The sequence below is a fragment of the Bombus terrestris genome, chromosome 10, assembly GCF_910591885.1.
Source record: "Bombus terrestris chromosome 10, iyBomTerr1.2, whole genome shotgun sequence".
Classification (NCBI taxonomy): domain Eukaryota; kingdom Metazoa; phylum Arthropoda; class Insecta; order Hymenoptera; family Apidae; genus Bombus; species Bombus terrestris.
This window is the reverse complement of record NC_063278.1, coordinates 2,912,636-2,934,503: the sequence shown is the minus strand read 5'-3', so window position 1 is coordinate 2,934,503 and position 21,868 is coordinate 2,912,636. Positions and strand designations below refer to the sequence as shown.

The 21,868-nt window shown below is 28.3% G+C and overlaps 4 protein-coding genes across 6 annotated transcripts; 1 reads left to right on the top strand and 3 right to left on the bottom strand.

The window, feature by feature from the left end:
* The first annotated feature begins 1,565 nt into the window (after positions 1-1,565).
* Positions 1,566-6,847, top strand: LOC100650777 (zinc finger CCCH domain-containing protein 18). The gene is made up of 7 exons (XM_048409755.1): positions 1,566-2,127; positions 2,220-3,247; positions 3,313-3,806; positions 4,490-4,749; positions 4,850-5,254; positions 5,414-5,794; positions 5,915-6,847. The coding sequence occupies exons 2-7, from the start codon at positions 2,236-2,238 to the stop codon at positions 6,324-6,326; spliced, it is 2,964 nt and encodes a 987-aa protein (XP_048265712.1). The 5' UTR covers positions 1,566-2,127; positions 2,220-2,235; the 3' UTR covers positions 6,327-6,847.
* A 454-nt stretch (positions 6,848-7,301) lies between these two features.
* On the bottom strand, positions 7,302-9,678 carry LOC100650893 (acyl-coenzyme A diphosphatase FITM2). The gene has a single exon (XM_003398430.4). The coding sequence runs from the start codon at positions 9,107-9,109 to the stop codon at positions 7,928-7,930; it is 1,182 nt and encodes a 393-aa protein (XP_003398478.1). The 5' UTR covers positions 9,110-9,678; the 3' UTR covers positions 7,302-7,927.
* An 804-nt stretch (positions 9,679-10,482) lies between these two features.
* LOC100651013 lies at positions 10,483-14,488 on the bottom strand. The gene is given in 4 exon segments (XM_003398431.4): positions 10,483-11,811; positions 12,154-12,702; positions 12,996-13,326; positions 14,052-14,488. Coding segments are annotated over 4 exon segments (1,716 nt in total). The 5' UTR covers positions 14,187-14,488; the 3' UTR covers positions 10,483-11,110.
* Positions 14,489-15,221: 733 nt separating this feature from the next.
* Positions 15,222-21,389, bottom strand: LOC100651133 (phosphatidate cytidylyltransferase, photoreceptor-specific). 3 transcript variants are annotated; one of them, XM_012312822.3, is made up of 11 exons: positions 21,144-21,389; positions 20,252-20,757; positions 19,294-19,418; positions 19,109-19,205; positions 18,856-19,032; positions 18,282-18,484; positions 18,048-18,204; positions 17,810-17,962; positions 17,611-17,742; positions 17,391-17,525; positions 15,222-17,033 (listed from the first exon to the last, which is right to left on the bottom strand). In XM_012312822.3, exons 2-11 carry the CDS (start codon positions 20,318-20,320, stop codon positions 16,944-16,946), a joined length of 1,338 nt encoding a protein of 445 aa, XP_012168212.1. In that variant the 5' UTR covers positions 20,321-20,757; positions 21,144-21,389; the 3' UTR covers positions 15,222-16,943. The 3 variants fall into 3 exon arrangements, with proteins under 3 accessions (XP_012168212.1, XP_012168213.1, XP_048265092.1); XM_012312823.3 differs by having other exon boundaries at positions 20,252-20,604; XM_048409135.1 differs by lacking the exon at positions 21,144-21,389 and having other exon boundaries at positions 20,252-20,920.
* Between the last annotated feature and the right edge of the window lie 479 nt (positions 21,390-21,868).

Here is a 21,868-nt window from a genome sequence, read left to right as displayed (position 1 = left end):
AATTTAACAGATGCAATTTAAAAACTAAAATGTGATTTATGAAGTTCTGACAACCTATCATTTTATATGTTAATAAGCGATGGAATTCTTTAAAGTAAATAGAATTTCAAGCTTATACTGTCAGAGAAATATACAATTTTTAGCCATTAAAAACATCAAAAAGGTAGATTGTAATCATAAAACTAACGTATTGTTAAATCAGTGTTGCCAACTATAAATTCTTAAAAGTAAGCGGAGGAACAAAAGATATACATATATATATATACATATATATATGTAGTTTCAGGGTGTGACTATCTATCTTAAGAATAATCAATGGTTTACAGCCCAGAAGGGCTTCGGTTTCTACGTTTTACGGACGTTTTCGTTTGTGCATTCTCCTTGTTGTAGATTTTGCGGTAGCAAAACTGATTCGAGACGCAGATACATTTAATTTTGGAATAGAATTAATCTGAAAAAGAATAAAACGGGAGCACAAGTGAAATTTTGAATACGCAATATCTAAGTGACGCCGGCCAGCTTAAGCCTTGGAGTCTTAAAATCTCCAAAGGCCCACAGACATACGCGAGACTAAGGTAAGAGTCCCATGAGACATTCTCAACAATAATATATATATATATATTTTTATAAATGATACATGAAATTCCGTGACATCTTTTGTTCAAAGTTCTACAGATTGGTACGCAGTAATATTTAATAATATTACAATGTTAACCTCAAATATTCATAAAAATCTTTCAATAAACTGGGAGTCAGTATAGTCAGTCAATAACTAATAACATATCATGAAAGAATTGTGAAATCTAAACTCTTTTTAATGTGATTGGAAATTTTTGTTTTAATGCACATTATCTTAATTCTCTGCATTATTTTGTGTATGATAATAATTCACAAAACATTCAAAAGTATATGTGTTATATACAATATATATAGTTCTATATTAATGTGCAGCTTTATTGCATTGATGTAGGACTAAATTTCAAATATTATTTTATTTATAATTTACAAATTACAAATACTTTATATTACTGACATGTATATATATGTATATATTTCATGTTATATATTCATAATTACTAGGTATTACATTTAACACCAAAATCTGTAATAGATTCGTTGTACAAAATTTTCTTTTTATTGTTTTTTAATATGGTTTTGAATTCTAGTTGTTTAAACAAATTTTAAAAACGACTTCCCATTTTTTTAGTTCTAAAAATAAATATATTGGTATAAACATGAATTAGTACTGTGTGGTTACTTTATATAATAATAATTTATAAAATATGACATTGACATCAGTTAATAAACTCTGATTCAGCTTTTAAATATTATTACTTCAATCTGTAAATGCATTAGTGATATACTATTGAATTTTGGTGTATGTTTGCAAATATTAAATATTTTTATTTTATAGTATTCATAGACAATTACTTTATAGTTAAAGAATTTATGTTTATAAACATGGTTTCAGTTTTAATTAATTTCTTGCTCTCATATTTGTAACATCTTTATTATTATCATCAAATCTATAAATTATATTAATTTTCTTATTATTAATGACAGTCTACTATACATTTATATTATTTTGTATATAAACTATAAATGACATGATAGAAAGTTAAATGATTTTTGTTCTATATAGTTTCACTTGATGATAAATGTACAAATACTTTAGTTTCTCTTTTCCTAAATTTTTCCTCTCCCCTTTGTTCTTTCTTTCTCCATGCCCAAAAGACATTCTTACAGGTTGAAAGTCCGTTCGTTATAGTTTCTAGTGCAGTACAAAACGGTTTGCGGTTTACCGGTATTTCTTAGTTTGTGTTGTGTTCGAGTTGAAAGTTTAAAACGTAAAATAAAAAGTTCGGGCAAGAAATCCTGAAAATTAACAGTATGTATTGTAAATGTGAAAAAGTTCAGTTTATGTATAAAGTACAAAAGTTGTTAGTAAAAAAAAGTTATCAATGTGATATAAAAAGTATGTTCGACACAGTATGGATTGCTCGCGTTGTGCCTTCAAGAGCAAATACTGCACAGGCTCTTATTGATACAGGTAAGCCCTGTGATGCTACTGATGCAGATTTTTCAGTGCTACATTTGGTCGGTTCGGCTAAAAAATTCACTTCTCAAGTAAGGGGAATTAACAATTTGTTTAAGCAGTGGTCCCATTTTTTGTCAAATCATTATTGTATATGTTATAAAAAAGAATAACTTTTTTACAGGTTAGAATAATTCATCATGTCAGACTCTGGTTCAGAAAGTTCCTCTTCGGAGGGTTATGATGGAAGGAGAGATCGTGTTGCATCCGCTGACAATGTGGCATCACCAAACTTCTCGCACCATTCGTCTGTATCTGGGCGTAAATCTAGAGCAAGTTCTATATCTTCAAGAGAGAAGTCACCTGGATCTTTTATATCAGAAAGAGATTTAAAATCTCCAAGATATACACCAATATCTCCAAAATCTCAAAGATCTGGTTTAGCATCTCCTAGTGAAGTGGGTTCTCCAAGATCGACTCGTAGTTTATCAAAATCACCACCTGCTTCACCAAAATCATATCATTCAGGAAACAATTCTTTGGATTCACCAAGAACTGATCGCAGTTTATCTCATTCTCCTATGCAAGATGAGAGATCATGCCCATCTAGTCCCCATGATTCTAAATCTTTACATCTTGAAGATACAGAACCTAAACAATTTGAACTGGAAGTAGATGCACAAAGATCTGGAGACAATTCCCTTAAATCATATTCCTATAAAAATAGTGAATCGAGACAAAGTTCACCAAAATCACCAAGGTCTGGACGTAGTTCAGCAAAATCATTAATGTCTGGAAGAAGTTCTCCAAAATCAGGTCCAGCATCTCCTATGGATGATCAAGAGTCAGAAAAGCATTCACCACCTCATTCTCCACCACAACATTTAAAAACTTCATTTAATGAATTGGACGGGGAACAAATTTCAGATGGAGATATTGAAGATGAACCTGAATCAATAACTAAATCAAAACCTACTCCAATTACACATGGTGAAGATTTATCAGATGTTTCTGATTTAGAAAGTATAGATGGAGTTGATGGTACTATTGAGCATGAATCAATACTCAAAGAAAATCAACAAAATGAAGAGAAACGAATGAGTAATGATAAAATAGAAAAAGAAGATAAACACGCACCAGTTGGATTAACAGAGGAAAGCGAACAACTAGATTTTGAAGCTGATGGTCAATGGAAAGATGAACGCGATGAAGGTAAATAATCCAAAAATTATTATAATTTAAAATAAATACTATTAAAAATTAAAAACTATTTTTAGGTGAAGCAGAAGGACCAATTATTAAAGAAAGTAAAGACAAAGATGATAAAGATGGAAAAGACAAAGATAAAGATAAATTAAAATCAAAAGAAGGTGGTGATGTTAATGATAAGGAAGAGGGAGAAGAGGATGGGGAAAAAGTAGAATCTGAATTAGAAGAAGGAGAACTTAGTGATGGTGATGATGTTCGACCAGAAGAAACAGAACCAAGACCTGTTTGTCGCTTTTATAACCGAGGACAATGCACATGGGGAGTTAGTTGTAGATTTTTACATCCAGGTGTAACTGACAAGGGAAATTATACAATGTTTGACATGGTACGACCAATGGCATACCCACCACATGCAGCTACTCCACACGAATTCAGGCCGCATATTGAAAGGCCAAATATGGTGCGACCATTACCTGGATATGGAGCACCATCACATACACCAAAAGTAGAAGATCTTCCTGCTGAATCTGCGTGGGAACGTGGATTACGACATGCTAAAGAAGTAAGTTTTTATTTCATACTTCGTAAGGTATCCTATTTGAAACAAACTACATCATTATTATTTTGTATGTAATTTTTGTAAGCTTTCTTATTTCCTGTAGCTAAATTTTAAGTAACCATAAGTATACTTTTTACGAATTTCTAAATTTTAAGCATACAGAAGATTTACATTTTCTTCAATACATTTTTATGACTTCTGAGACTAAGTTTCCATGACAAAAAAAAATAATTTATAAATGTAAGAAGGACATTACTATATTGAAAACTCAGAAAAAAATGATATTAGGAAAATTATTGTTTTCACAGTTCTTCCCATTCTTTGACTCAGCAGTCTTGAAGAAAGATCTTGGTTGGTTTAGCTTACAGAAAACTAAAATTAAACTAAACAAAAAACTAAACTAGAATTAAAACTATTGCTTATTGTCTCTTGTTCTTGCACACCTCTGTCCCCTTCTTCCTTTCTCTATCCAACATCCTCAGCCATTTTGTCCCTCCTTTTGAATTCTTATTGCTTAAAATCTCAATTCTTATACTTCTTTTTCACTTTCAATCCCACGTCATATTGTTTCACTGCCATGGAAAAAATACTTTTAAGTAAAATGCTTTACAAAATAAACTGAAGTTTTATATGTTATACGATATTTTTATAAGAAATATTTCTATTCTATCTACTTCTTTACATAGATGATGCGCAAAGCAAATAAACGCAAAGAATCTGATATGGACTTCGAAGAAAAGAAGATGAATTTAAGTTTAGGACAAGATGAATTAGATAGAGAAGCAGGATATTATGTAAGAGCAGCTAGTCCAGAACCACCTGTTGAAAGATGGCCTCCTAGAGAAGCACCTAGAAGAATACCACCACCAAGGCTTACACCAGAAAGATATATTGATGATCCTGATACTTATTATGCACCACCAGCAGCACCACCAGAATATTATAGGTAATATTTATTATTAAAGTCAAGAAGCAAATTAGAAGTATTTGTTATGTATTTTTCAAATTTTTAAAACAAATATTCGAATACCGCTTTTTCTTTCAAGGAGAGTACATTATAAAGCAGACTCTCGAGTCACTGCTGAATATAGGGAACGTATCGATTATCACGCAATTCCTCGTGGAACACCTCATTCTGTTTCTCCACCACCACATACTAGAGAAAGAGAGAGAGAGAGAGAACGTGAGCGTGAACGCGACAGGGAACGAGAATATTACGAGAAATATGAGAAGAAACATAAACGTCCATCAAGGGAAGTCATAGTAGAACGTATTCCACCGACGAAACCTTGGCGAGAGGAAGAACCACCACCAGAAGAAAGAAGTAGAGGAGATGAATGGGCAGATCCTTGGATGCGCCGGAAATCTCCAAGTACGATACGTCGAAATACATCATCTCGACGATCACGAAGACAGTCATATTCTTCAGGTTCTTCGTATACGTCCACAAGGTAACTTTTATTTTTAATTATAAAAACAATATAAAGGCTATAATTTTTATGTTATTAAACATACATTACAAAATTATTTAAATTGTAATCTAATTTTTTAATTTTTTTTAATGTTTACACGTGAAAAATGCGTACAAACGTACTATATGCTGTTTTTAGCTCTAGCCGTAGCTCAAGCCGCTCTAGCTACAGTTCTTACGACTCCCTATCCAGGTCCCGTTCACCATCCCCTCCTTCTAGAACCCGTGGTGCTGGCAAGGGGAAAGCAGTGGTGACATCACCACCTCCTAATCCGCCAACGGTTGCAGCTGCTGCACCTCCGCGTGGTGCCATGTTAATGAATCCACCTGCCCCTTCTCCTCGTCCACCTAAAGGTTCTATTTCCCCTACGACTGGTACGCTTCACCGACGTGCTGGTCTCAACCCACCTGCACCGAGTCCGCTTTCTTCTCATCAACGTCATCATGAGAAGGCAAGAGACAAAGCAGCGATAGCTGCAGCTGCAGTAGCTAAAGTTATTAAAAGTCGATCGAGATCGAGGTAAATATATAAAAATTATATTTCATTACTGTAATAAAATGTAGGCTTTTGAGATCATATATCGATAAAAACAACAAGATACAGCATGTGTATTACTAATATAAAAAAATATGTTTTTAGGTCATCACACAGTAGTTCAGGTTCAGAAAGCAGCGGTAGCAGTAGTGACTCTAGCGAGTCAAGTTATTCCTCTTCTTCCAGTGAAACACGTCGAAGGAAAGGCTCGACTCCACCAGTAACGCGAAAGGATTCCAAGGGTATCGATGCCTTAAAACTTAGTGGTACTAAACAACAAATCAAGCTTACATTAAAGCCACCAAACAATACTACAACAGTTAAAAAAGTTGACCGATCTACTTTAATGGCTGGAAAGAAAAGAAGTTTAGAATCACCACCGTTAATTGATAGTAAAGCAAGCGTTGCTGCAGCTGCAGCTAAAGCAGCAAAGAAAGCTAGTTCACGACGAGAAGAATTATTAAAGCAGCTCAAAGCCGTGGAAGATGCAATTGCGCGTAAGAGATCAAAAGTTTAATAACGCAGTATACATCATTTGTCATTTTGAAAATATGTGTGTATACATACATACATAGACACAAATATTTCTTAGATATATATAATTAGCTGCTACAAAGTAACATGCGATATGAAAATAAAATGAAAAATTCATATCAGGGCAAAAGCATTTCTAATTTCGCAAATTTTTCTAATCACAATGTCAATATTTAACTTCTTTTTTTTGTCAGCATGTAAACCAACATACAATGTTAAATGTAGTACTGTGTCACTTTAACTTCTTCATTATTGGAAATTTAAGAACTATTTGTGCTTCATTACACACATACACATATGCCTGTACGCGAATGTATATGTAAAGACTTCAAATCGTACTTTATTTTTAAGAATTAAATGATCAGAGTGATTCTTATAAGTAGGGTAAAAATAAACAAGATATCGTTTTAAACTGCCAAATACACGTAAATAAAAACAAACGTGTAATTTATTTGTATATGAATGAAAGATTCTGTTGAAATATACAATATATCTATGATCATAGCAGACCTAATATTTTTAAATATATACAAATTTGGTGATATTAAACGACAATAAAATGTCGCGCCAGTATAAAAATTCTACAACCTTTTTTTTACCTTATAATGAATTAAGTTCATTATTATCACTTTGTCATTATTGTTCATTCGGGTGGTTAATAGAATTAATTCATTATCTACAATATTTTAAGATCTATTGCAAGATCTATTATTAAAAAGTGTGTCTATTTTATACAGCTACTTTTACGTTACATACAGAGTTGCAAAAATTATTAAAAAAGGATTTCATTATAAAATGGAATAAATAATGGAATTAAAATATGGTTTTGTTATGCATAAATTTACTAGACAGCTTGTTTTAAAGAAAAATATTCTTTCTTGCAAGTTCCATTAGAATAATGTAAAGCAATTTTCTTCAAATTTATAGTGTAAATATAATAATGATAATACACATAATGTTTGAATAATAAAATACATATGATGGTTTATTACAAACATTTTATCAATAAGACAAACAATAGTTTAGTAAATACAAATTACAAAATAAGATCACAAAATATGTCTATAACAGTAATTATGTATACTGCATAACAATGTTCTAATTAATTTAACAGTCCATGAGGAGGTAAAAAAATTATTTTGTTCAATATTTCATGTATAAATTAGTAAATTACAATAGATCGCAATACTTACATAACTGGTTTCTATTTTAAAAAGAAAATAGCAACTTTAATTTGACAAAACCACACCAATAATAAATACAATTTATCCAATGTTCAAAGTATGTACATTAAAATGCTATATACACAAGACTTGGAGAATATCATTTTACTAGCACTTTCTTCCATCAGATAAATTTAAACTTTATAACTATTAAATACCTGCACAAATTAAGGGAGGTAAAACTATTATAGAAATATGTTAAATAAACTATATGTTATAATATAATAAATATGTAAGCATCTCAGGATACTACATTTTTACATTTAATCTATATAGATGTAAAAAGGTGATATAAACGTATCAGAAATGTCCAATTCCATTGATAAATGTGAAAGCTAGAAAGCTAGAAAGTTGATCATTTTTATGTCCTGGAAGCAGATATCTCCGAATCTGATTGCCTATTAGTACCAATTGTATCGATATTATCCTGACTTGGGCGAATAGGAAATCCCATAAATCTATTGGTACCATTCAGCGTACTACGTCTCGATCTGATCGAGCTATTGTCATGGGTCTTTGTTTCATTGTATTTAAATAAACCATCACCGGGCGCGGGCAATGAGTTTTTTGGAGATTTAAACCACCATTGATAGGTAACATACCATGTTAAAATAGCGGCTACACCTCCAAGAAATTTTTCAATCATAATATGATAATAGAGCATTGTAGATATCAACATAGTATCCCAAAGTAATTGTTGCAGTGTCATTGCAACGAAGAGACCTCTCAAATAAGGGGTAAGCGCTTTATGCGCCTTCTTTAAAAATTCCAAATCGGAATCAGAAAGATTTCGAAGTGGTCCGATATTGGGCTCGTTTGGTGTAACTCGCGAATGTTCTTCGCGCATAATTAAATCCTTTATACCCTCCCAGCCAACTAACGAAGAGCCTTCCTCGGCTAAAATCAAGCTTGAATATATAAGAATAAATGTATGCCCGGATATATCAAAACCACTCCAAAATTTACCAGATTGGAGACATTTTGTTTTTGTCTGTAATTGTATATCCTTTGTGGTAAGGCATCGGCCATAATTTGTTTCGATATAATTAAACAATTTGATCCATAATAGCCATGCAGTTGTGGCTAAACCCAATCTGGCAAGGTGTTTAAGTAAAACTGATCTACGTCCACATCCAAGTGTGTGCGCGGTCAATGCAACCCATGGAACAGTTACGGTCAGTAACCATCCCCATCCCCACTTTACAAAATACTGATTGAGAGCATTATCTGGACGCGAAAAATATGTTCTTGGCATAGTGATAAAATCTGCTACCAATGATACTACGAATATCGCGCCGCAATATATAGCTACCTTGAGCCTCGTATCGAATAGCAGAGACTTTTTGCAAACGTGTAAAAACATCGTTACAAGTATAAGACCTATAGAACTTGGGGCAGCCGTCGGCCGAGTTCCACCTCTGTCTTCTTGAGCCGAATTCGGACGAAAATTTAAACGACTCGATCTTAAATTACTTGGTGACGAGCCGAACATCGTGGAGCTACCTGGCGATGTGTGCATGCCTCTTCGTTTCCTCGTAGCCATCGTGCAATCAGTGCACAGAGGTTATCATACGTACGTTATTGATATTTAGGATGTACATTACCGCATGATAAATTAATTTTCCTTTCATATAATCAAGGTTAGTTTCTAGCTGTTCCGTGATACGTTTCTTTCACATATAGTTAAAAATTCTTAATATACTTGATGTGTATGAATCAGTTGGATTACAGATTACAGATTATCAGTAGATATAGGATATTCGATACTCAAAATAGTGCTACGTAACTACGTACACTGTATATTTCTGACTAGACTGATTTGCTCTGTCATCCAATAGTCTTCCCCTCCCCTTCTCTGTACTTTGTACTTTTACTTGAAACGTTTTCGTTAAGAATGAATATTCCATGTGCTCGTTTATCAATCGTTTTGAATATTTGCGCCATCGATCGCTACGATCGATGATCGATGAGTGGCTCACTGATATGGGCCCACGTCTCACTGTAACTGATCTGATATATATTATGTATACTACAGATACGAATTTGCCATAACCACGGGCCATAAGCTAACTGAATTGCATACTGTTGATTCAAATTGAAAGAAACTTTAAATGCCAGCGTCGCCATCGTTCGATCTAAGTAATAGAGGAATATAGCGCGAAATTCCAAAAATGGAATTTATAAAGGATTAAAATAATAATGTTGTGCAATAATATAGTGTTATATTAGGTACGTAATATACTATAAAACAAATAACAGTATAATATGAATGGCTTAAAACCAAAAACATTAATTAGATCAAATGAAAATGGCGTTAGTGAAATAAATATATAAATGTAATACAAAAGCAACTGAAGTTCGCAAAATGAAAATGGGGTTGTACTTTTCTTTTTTCGGTTAATTATTAAATGCATTTTCGGTCATGCAATCAACATAGCGTAGATATATATAAACGTTTTATGTTTTATTAGATGATAAGAAAACTATTTACAAAATTAAAACAGTTTTCTTAACTGCAAAAAAGATACGAGCGTCTGGAAGTATTTTATTTAATCTTAATTAAATTATGTAAGAATAAAAGTCAGTATTCGTATTGTCTTATTTATCTCATACCAACGAAATTGTATTTAAAGATATGATATTCTGAACATTCTGGTCATATTTATGATTATTGCTTTTATATTTCATATTATTTTTGCAGCAAGAAATATTGCATACATTATATGTATTAGGATAAATAAAATTTCATTTTATTAAAAACATATATTAAATATTAAAATAAATATTAAATCAGTATTATATTAAAGTTAATATTACCTTAATCATAGATTGAGATATTTTTATGAAGGAAATCAAACTTTAAATGAATTATAAATCAAGGAATATAATATTGTGTTCTGCAATGATAAATAAATATGAATGTAACTAGAGGGAAATTTTTATTTACTATTCACCTTTCATAATACTACACTAAATAGCATTTATATGCAATAAGCTTCATTTTTTATAACAAAGAATTCACTCATAATGCAGAATAAATTTAGATAAAATACATTATTACTTTACATTATCAAATGATATTACAAAAGGAACTTTGCTATCTCTTAAAATTTTGTTAAACATATAAAATTTTTAATATATTCTTTCTAATAACATGCAATTATTTTTGCAAATTTTATATATTTGCTCATGTTTCTTGTATACAGCTTCTGCAAGGCACCATTGAATTCTTTTAAAATATGTGGACATTAACAATAATTGTTCATTATGAAAATGATTATTTAAAAATTATTTTATTTAATTAGGCGCCTATGAAAATCGTTGCTACATTACTACCAAGTGATGACTAGTTCTAATAAATCTATAGCCAAATACCACTTATTAATGGTAATGCTGTCATTTATTATAGTATAATTATTCACTTAAATATATTTACGAAACAAATATTTTCGTTTCGTTGTTAAAATGTTCATTAATAATTTTACACTGAAGAATTGAATGATCAATTTGTCTATAAACTAGCAATCATTAAATAAACCAAAGATTAAACACCTGTATGTGGAAGATCCATTACAAGCGAATCTAATTTTACAACTTGTACTTTTGATGTCAGTATCTTTGTTGCTTCTATGTCATATGAAGACCAATAAGTTATTAATTCTGGAATATCATCTTCACTAATATAATCAATTTTGATTGAATTAAAGCGAGCACGTAAACTCAAATTTGGTTGACAATTTGCGTTTCGGCATAATTGAATAATATCAGTTTGATTTGCATTTTTAACTTGTACATCTGTATAATTCACAAAAACAATCAATACTCTCTCTATTAGTCTTCTTTCTGTAACAATAGATACTTTTTCTGTACGTTCAGATGTTGAATTAGTCCATTGCCAAAATTTAATGACAAATCCAAAAGTATAAGGTTTCCTGGATATATCCAGAAAAGCTGGTTTTGAGACAAAAGAATTAGGACCAATATAATTCCATATTACTTTTGATTGATTTCCATGCTTTTGTAATTTTAGAGTTACACTAGCTGTACAAAATTCTCCAGGACATAATCCTTTATTTTCAATGGATAAGTAGTGATATGGTGTAGGCCCCCAGTTATTCTTTTCATTATTGTATTTTAAAGTCTTGAACGTGCTAAATGCCATTGCTTGTTTCATTACCAATTTTTTATACTCTGGTAATTTCATAGCATGTAATAAACCTTTAATAGTCATAGTTTTAATCATACCTGCAAATAAGAAAAGATAAATTACATATTAAATAGATTACATGTCCTATTTTTCAGATAAAATATGTATTAAAATCTTCTGCGTATTTATATATTTGTATATATAAAATTGCATATAATTGTATATATCATTGTATATATAAAACGAAAAATATATTAATATTTCACTAATTTTATTTCATATAAATGCCTATAACAACAAAATTTTATAAAACATCTGTCTCAATCATACATTATTAACAATTTTTCTTTCTTAATATCAAAACAAAATAAATATAATTATACATTTATACGAGAAAATAAATATTTATCTTTTATAATCGTAGTTAATTTTTTACTTACTTCTTCTATTACTATCATAGCAAATATAAGATACAGTATCATTAAGGACGTGATTATCTATATCAATGGACGAACAATTTTCAGGTGAATATCGCCCTAGAAGATGTCCAGTTCCACCAGATAAGAGAACAAGATTAGGCATATTTTTTGTTGCTACTTCTATACTCAAAAAATCTTCTATTTTGTCTGAATCAATATCTGGTAATATCAGAGGTAGTTTTTCATATGTATAAATTTTGGAACTCCAATGAATAGTGCCTGCAATAGGTTCGATACTAGCCAAGAGGCCTTGATCTCCAGCAACTATGCAATCTGGTTTTCCAGATCGATCAGTATCCACTGAAATACAATCAATTTCGGTAGGCGGTCTTTTCAACGAAACTAACCACAATGGTAAACCACTATTTGCTTGCATTGACATAATCCCTCCTCCTTCTGCAGATATTTGACCCTGATCATTTGTATCATTTCCTCTATATCGTTGTCCACGAACAAGAAATATCAAGTTTGATGGATTTCCATGAATGATGGAGATAGGACCATGTAATTCTAAAAATATTTTATTAGAATATTAAAATCTATTCGTATAATTTATACTAATCAATTATTTAATATTCTATGAATTTTTTATATATATGATGCATAATATTTTATAAAAATATGTAACAATTTTTTATATGTGTATTAATAAAACTTTTTATTACATTAAACAATATTTACTAAATAATTACTAACTTTGGAGAAATTAATTTAGAGAGATTGGAGCTTATTTATTGTTTCTGCAACAGTGAGTAAAACTTTATTCATACACTATACTTTTACAAACATTTAAGTAAACTTACCTATTCCTTGTAAAGTTTTATCCCAAGATATAGATGACTGAGGTTCATTTACTGAAGGACATACCATTGAATTATCACAAGGTAAAACATATAGAAATATAACTATTGTTACAACACATAATAATATAGAAGCAACCAAACAAAATCGTCATAAGGGTGACATATCGTGTCTTTTCCACAAATCATTTTGGTCACTGCCTTCAACTACCATTATAGGTACATCATCTCTATAATATTTAAGCATATTTTGACCATTTTTCGCGCGATTCGCTAAATTCCTTGTTTCATCCAATGGATAATATATTCCATTCTCATGAATAGTAGTTGATTGCTAGAATTTTTATATTCATTATATATTTTTTAGTTTATTCATTATATACCATTATATATCTTATTTATTTTATATATTTTATTATTTATAAAATTTATATTAAAATTATAATTGGTTATCTTTATTTAATACATATTGTCGCGCTTTATATATATTTCATAGCAATTTTGTCCTTTTTTATTATAAATAAAATTACAGTTATATCACAAAAGTATACTAATAAAAACTGAATGAAACTAAAGATCTTTAAATATATAGTATTTCAATAAGTAGTTACCAAATTGATACAATATATTTTAAAGATTAAATAGATAAAGAAAATTTATATAAACCCATATCCAAAAATTATTTATCATAGAGTTATAAAAAATAAAAGAATCATTATCCATTGATTAAAGTTCAATAATGTTTCTTAGTTTTATAGGTCTGTACAATTGTTTGTTAGTGATTATAATGATTAACAATTTTTAAGACAACCATTTGTTTATCGTGAACTATGAAACAGAGAACTTATTTAATGAATAAAGATTCTTTTATTCTTTATAGCTGTGTAATAAACGATTATATGGGTTCCTAGATTCCTAGACCTTTTTCATCTATTTGACCTCAAAAATACACCAACCTATTGAAACACTCTGTACATATAGATTTCTACACCAATTACTTATACTTCTAATTTATATTATAAATAAAAAGAAAATATTGTTCGCATGATTTCAACTTACCAGTTGTGTATCATCAATATGATCTTTAGGAATTTCATTTGATTGGGCCAAACAATCATCTTCATCCTCAGTATCGGTGTTACTTATATTTTGCGGTAATGGGGTATAACCTTTTCCACCGTGATGATCAGACATGTTAAATCTGTATAAAGCACTATAAATTGAAATTTAATCGAATATTTTTATGTGTATGGATAAATATATGAGTATTTTATGTATTTATTTTATCCTAACACCATTGAACATAAAGTATTTATAAAGAATGAACAAAGTAGAATTCAGAATCGATATATTACATTACTGTTATGGAGTACCAATAGTTAAATGTGACGGTACTTAATCGTATTCAATACATTCGCGCGGCAAATTTATAACAAGAGACAAAAGTTATTCGTATAGCTGGAATATATGGAAATAAAAAGATAATTATTTTTGTGATTCACGTAGTTGTAACAAGTCATACCCTTTTTTGTAATTAAAATTGGAAAAAAACATTAGAGGAAAAAGATGAATGATTTAAAGCGGACTACATATTTACGATTATACGTTTTTCGCAAGTACAACAATACATATAATTTCGGATATTAATTGATAGTACTAAACAAATATTTTCATCTCAATAAACAAATGACTTAATCAGGACTTAAGAAGACCTACCTTGATTTGAATTTAGTCCTGCTGATGGCACTACTTGGACGGTAAAACGTTATTATGATTCTTCCTTATGCGGGAATCTTTTTTGTTTGATAAAATATTTTTTATTAGTTCGCTTTTTATTATTAATAATAAAAGGACATATAATTATGCACTTTTGTCATTACTCAATCACTTTTTGATAAATTCTTATGGAACTGAAAAATGTCTAGTTTATGATTGTAAAAAATTTGAGTCTCCTCGCAAACTAATTTGGAAATTTGATTAATAAATTCCATATTATTATCATTATATATTATTACATAAAATACATTTACGTTTAAACTGTAATTGTTACAATAAAATTAAAATAGTATTTTTGTACTTTTGTATATATTCTAAAAAAAGAGAAAAGATAGAAATTTTACTAAAACATTTTTATGTTGAGTATAATTATCTTAATATACGTATTCGTGATAGAACAATGTGAATACAGGGTTTAATAACATAAAAGATTAAAACACGAGATACAAGGAGTAATATTTCCAAGAAGTTTATTTTCTTGTACTACTACATAAATATATTATATATTTAAACTTAAGTCACTTTTAGTTAAGAATCTATAGTTATAATAACATATTTGTTATTTCACAAAATTTTCCATTTACATATATTTATTTTATATTATACTCTTTTATTAAATAAATATACTTGCATTTATCTATTTATCTATTATTGTTTGTTTTTAATTTTTATACACATAAAAGTTATTTTAACATCCTATTTCCAATATTGAGACAATGTATAAACATCTAATGATAAAAGAAAATACAAATATTTAATTAGAGTTAGGTACATTGTATAATTTGCTATAAAGTATATGTAAGCTAATCATGTAAAATATATGTAAACATTCAACTGGAAATGTAATGTAATCACACAACAATGTTACTAGTTGTGCCATATTGTTATCTTCTAAATAATCACACAAGTATAAGATTCATTTACTTGTACGAATTATTGGCACAATTTTAATTATAGTATAAAATAATTTGAAATAATATTTTGTAGTAATCAGCATTTTAATTCAAACAAAACTTTCAAGCTCTGCACATTTTATGTTTTACTTTATACATTAATCTTATTGATATGAAATAAGTAATAAAAATTAGTAAAATGATACTAACTGTGAAAAATTGTTACATTTCCATTTAATTTTTATTTGTAATAAAATTGAAGATATAAGAAATAAACTCTATCTTTTTTATACAAAATTCTATGTACAATTAAAATAAGGTAACATTCAGTGCCATGATATTCAATAATTGTTGTATACAAAACTATTTGAGACAATTCAACAAGAGAATACTAATAACATATTTTATTTTATTTAGATTATATTCTTTGCAAATGTTTCATAGCTAATATAACAAAGTATCATGATGGCATGGCACTGATTCTAATAAAAATGTTAAAATCTATTGTGATTTGTCATCAAAGGTTTTCAATATATGTATAATTGATAACAATTAAAGAAATATTTTATATAACAATTAATAGTAGAATTACAGTTTTCTCAAATAAAATAAGCTGTCAAATACCATCTATTACCTCAAATTATATGCATGAAAAAACCTTTATGAGATTCACATCTAATACTACAATTACTAAATGCACAATAAGGATTTAAAAATATATAAATATATTGAGATCTGATTGATTTAAGTATGTATATCTAATCTTGAGTAAACATTTACATAAAATTTATGTGTATTGGTAAAGTCATTATTATATTAGAATTTATTAAAGAAAAACATTTAAAAAATATTTAATAAAGGTCTCAAATGTTTATAAGAAATTGGAAGTTTGTTTTCTATGAGATACAGTATGCTTAATGTTCTTTGGTTTAACTATTATGAAAGAAACATGTAGTCAAATTTCTATCATCATTACAGTTTAATAAAAATTTTTGGTAGAAAATGGACTGCTTGACGCGGAATGCAAAAGAACTACAAATGTTGCATGTTTCTTAGCTCCTAATTATAAAATAAATTTTATCATTATATAATTCAATTTAGGATACTTTGCAACTAATATTGTTAATGTTATTTGTATAACATATGCATTGTCATTAATGTTATTAACGCTGTTTACGCAAACATTACGCAATATCAAAATAAATGTTAGAAATAATATTCCTAACACCTTTCACTATTTCAAAGTAATTGATTATTAATAATTACTGTTAATACTGGAACATCAATAGACATTCAATAAACCTCTGTTTTGTAAGGAATCTTTTAAAGTTTGAAACAACTGCAGCTGCTGTTCTGGTTTTAAGTTATAAACCTGCAATAATAAAAGAATTTCATATATATAATTTCATATATGCAATATAACAATTAAATTTGCAAATAGATTTAGAAAACAAAAACATTATAAGTATATATTACACTTATATTTATAAAACTGATATATATTGGCAAAGTATTTCTATAAAAACTTAAACTTGTTGATGAGAAATTTTTATGTTGTATATATATCTAATTGTATAAGCTTATTTTTAATTATACCTATATTTAGTTGAAATATTGAAAAAATACTATAAAATATTAACTAAATCTACATAACAGTAAATATATATAATTTTCTTAACCAAATTATTAAAGAAAATAATAAAAATGATTAAGAAATTATCATATTTACCTGCTGCAGAAGTTTTTGAGGTGAAGCAGTTTGGATAAATGAAGATATATAGACATTTACAAATGTTGCCATTAAATACTGACAGTCAAATCTATCCATTATTCCTCCATGACCAGGAATAACATCTCCAAAGTCCTACAGCAAACATATAAAATGAAGTTATTGCACAATTTGTTGCTACTAGAAAGAAAAAATGAGAAAATGTAACTTAGCAAATTACCTTAATTTTGAATGCTCTCTTAAAACCACTAGCAAAAAAGCCTCCAAATGGTCCAATTACAGAACTAAATACTGACATTGATAATGAATGAAGTAAAAATGGATACAGAGTTATGGTGGACTTTCCACTAAACTATAAAAAAAGATTACGTCATTTATTTTTATAAAAATTATTATTTTAGATTGTATGAATACATTACCATTTTCCATACAACTTGCAAACTATTAGGCAAAATATATTCTTGAGGTTGAAACAAAGAAGATGGTTCACAATCCATAGTCATTCGTCCTAAAGCTTCACTATATTCTATAGGACAAACAAAGTAACGATACTGACACATGATGTATGATACCTGAAATGTATTTTATGAAAATTTATATGTTTAAAAGATTTAATAATATGTAATATTTAATCTAAAATTTTAAACATAAATTTACCAGTAAACCAAGCAAGACTGTTGAAATACCACCACCTATAAAACCTTCCCAAGTCTTTTTTGGTGATAATTTAATCAAAGGCGTTTTACCAAAGAAAAAACCGAACATATATGCCATTACATCATTTATCACTATCATACTAACTGGAACAATGAACCTATACCAAACAGTCATCTATTACCATAGAATATAATTACTAAAATATAGAAAAGATATTAACTTACATAAACTTACCATATCAAGCCCTCAAAAATATTCTGAATTATAAGATAACTTTGAGTTACGACAATAAGTAGAGCAACATGAGTCCAAGCAAATAAGGAAAATTGTTTCATATAATACTTTTTTACAAGTGATAGTACGAACCATACAAAACCAACAATATATAGACAAAAAGAAATAAAACGATGATATGTAACAAGTACACGTAAATATTCCTGTAAATAAAAAATATTATAGATTTGTAATTTAAATATGGTTATGAATAGAATTTTTAACTTTATGAACATATTAGTTTATAAGTTATTCAAATCTAATCATATATATAGGTACTTTTCAATGTCATGTATTTAAGATATCACATTAATGTAAATTTGGTATATAATTAAATTTCTGTGGGAAACCTAAAAAAAAGAACTAGAAGCCATATAAAGTATATAAAGATAATGCTTCATAAAGCTCCATTTATTGATTTTATGTCAATGCTAGATGTGTTCATAAAAATTCTAATTAAATTTAATCATACATTGCTAAGCATCTTAAAGATAATAAGTTAAATTAAGTTTCATTAGATTAATATTATACTTACTGTACGGTTAATTACCACAGCAAAATAGTCCATTAAATTTTCTCCATAAAAGAAATAATTGGAAGTAATTAAGAAATACCATGATAAAGATCTGAACCAAGGTAAACCATGAATTCTATAAACTGCATACCCAATGTTAATGATCTCTTGGAAACATTTTACTTGAACAACTAATGTCTGGAAAAGAATGAAAAAACATATCTTGAAATTTTTAAATAAATATATATTTATAAAACTAGTATCATAGACTTACTGTAGCCATCAATGCTAATGGTCCAATATAAATAATACCGCAAAATCCAACAATCATAAACAAAGTAAAAATACTCCTAATTACCCAATTCCTCCAGCTATAAAAATATTTTATTTTTTAAACCTGAACATTTATGTAAATATTTTATATTAATATTCCAAATTAATTATTTTAAAAAACTTTACCGATCGGATAAGCCAGAAAGAGCTGAATTCAATATGTGAGGAGTATGATCTGTTCCTTGTGGTATAGCTTTAGCCAATTCCTCAACTTCCAACTTTGCATCATCTTCAGATTCCACATCTTCTTTCTACAAGACATATATACCAAATTATCTGTTAATAATTCTGTGGGAAATATAATATTAATTAGAAAATATCTAATTTATTCACTTCATTAAGTGATTAAAATTAAAAACACACTTTTTGTGTCAAGAGAAATTATATTAAAAATTATGTCTCGAAAAACCATAGTTTTTAGCATTGGCTACTAGAAACAATCATATAAAAAAATATTTAATCTATGAAATATATGTAATCCATATATAACACATATAAAGAATTATATCTTAATTTAATATCACTTATATAAAAGAGTAAAAATAATGTGATAGGATTTATAAAATAAATGTTTCTATACATTTATGATGTATGAAAGTATTCTTTTTATCTCCTCTCTTGCAGATCACATATTAAGTCAAACTGAAATATCATTGTTTATTTCTTGAACTATACATTTTATTTCATCTATTTGTTTTTTTATTAGAATATGCTACAAAAATATAATTTGTATACAAAATTTCGTTTATAAATCTTACTTATTAATAGATTAATACAAGCATGATGCAATAAAAAAATTTCAACAAATATTTATATAGAATACAAAATAAAATAGATATAGTAAATATTATAGTTATATAGATTGTAAAAAAAAAATCGTATCAATTTGGACCATGTGATTTAGTATTAGTAACTGTCATAGTTATCATTCAATTTAGTTTAATACATATATATCACGAAAGAGAAAGGTCAAATGGCAGTCAATCAGGCTTAATAATCGAAGACGTTGATTAAGTGGAAAAAGGAACTTATTACAATGCTACAACGAAACTTTCGAAAATAAGAAATATGTATTTGTATTTACCTGATCATCACTGACATCGCGCGTTTCTGCCGATGTATCTCCGATTGTTCTTTTACGAATATCCGACATTTTTTACTACGTTTAAAGATTTATAGTATATAGTACAGATACAAAAACTTAAAACAAAGAATAGCACTGTAACCACTGATTTATGCAATATAATTGCATATTTATGCGTTTAAATATTTAGTTAGAAAGAGCGGATGTGACAGACACCGATCATACTTGCGCAAATCAAATTGACAGGTTAGCGCACGGTATAATCATCGTTGATATTCGGTTTATTTCGAGTCTCTTCGGGAAATCAATAATAAAAAAAACTACATGGGATCTAATGTTTTGTTTATAATGTCCTGTAGAAAAGCTATGTTTATATCGTATATCATCATTAAAAACAAAAAATGTATCTTTTTCGAATAATAATTTAATAAATAGATCGTAATATTGATTAGGTATGTTAGGCTTGTAGTATTTTGTTAGTTTTAACCATGGTCATATAAACAGGTCTGGAACCGAAAACCGAAAGCATAGACGAAGCCAAAACAATATGGCGATTAGAGAAAATTCTGCGCATCTGCGAGATATTGCTATTTATTTGAATATTATAGAATTGACTAAGTAGTTATTTTTTGTATTCGGATCTTTTCCTATCATTAAAAAAATTATATAATAAATCCAGGAAATAAAAGCTGTAGAACGAAATGCTACATATATTTTAAATTAAGGAAGAGAAAAATTAATAGTAAAAAAATATAAAAATTCTTATGGTACAAGAAATTATTATCACACTTATATTAAAAATATTCTTTTAATAACAAATGCTGTTGTAAATGGAGCATTCATTGATAGGAATATAGAATTTTTATACGCAAACGTGAAATTTTTAAATTACATTCAATTTAAGTGATTTAACCGCACTGATATGTACACTAGAATACATCGCTCGTTTACTTTGATAGTGGCATAACCCAAAAAAATTAACTTTAGAGGAAAAAGGTTTTAAAATTTTCAAAGAAATCTTCGTGAACCATTTCAACGACACTATAAAGTTGACTTAACACGAGATATATCACTATTTACGAATGCAATACAACTTTCCACTTGTAATGTTACAAAACAACTGAAGGTGAGGCAGTAAAATTAAAACTAAAGCCAGATTGATAGCGGCATAAGTAATAATTTTTTCCTCTGACGTAAAACCGATGGAATTATAATTTACATGATAAAAATAGAAACACGATATAGACCTTCTATATGATATAAACCTATAATAAAAGCAAATACGAAATTTTTTGAGTTGTGCCATCATTAAAGCGAAGTGGCGATACGTATATACATATATAAATGATCAAATACAGTTTATGCATATTTTTAAACAAACATGAAAACTTTATAATTTCTATTTCTATTTCGGAGTATTTAAACTACTTATACAATAAACAGTCTTATAAACCAGCTTTAAAATGTTATTTTTTTATAGTTTAAAACGTACTTCATTTTTCTTATTTATAACATTTTATTATTTTGAAAAAATATTTCAGCATTTCATTATTAATAAATATCTAGAATTTGCATTGTGTACTTTAAATATGTTTATATATATTCCTTCATACAATA

Coding starts and splice junctions, on each gene's coding strand:
- LOC100650777 (XM_048409755.1), top strand. CDS start 2,236: ATGTCAGACTCTGGTTCAGAAAGTTCCTCTTCGGAGGGTTATGATGGA. Junction 3,807..4,489: donor GATTACGACATGCTAAAGAA/GTAAGTTTTTAT, acceptor TTCTTTACATAG/ATGATGCGCAAAGCAAATAA. Junction 4,750..4,849: donor GCACCACCAGAATATTATAG/GTAATATTTATT, acceptor TTTTCTTTCAAG/GAGAGTACATTATAAAGCAG.
- LOC100650893 (XM_003398430.4), bottom strand. CDS start 9,109: ATGGCTACGAGGAAACGAAGAGGCATGCACACATCGCCAGGTAGCTCC.
- LOC100651133 (XM_012312822.3), bottom strand. CDS start 20,320: ATGTCGGATATTCGTAAAAGAACAATCGGAGATACATCGGCAGAAACG. Junction 17,963..18,047: donor CAGTCTTGCTTGGTTTACTG/GTAAATTTATGT, acceptor AATACATTTCAG/GTATCATACATCATGTGTCA. Junction 17,034..17,390: donor CTCAAAAACTTCTGCAGCAG/GTAAATATGATA, acceptor TTATTATTGCAG/GTTTATAACTTAAAACCAGA.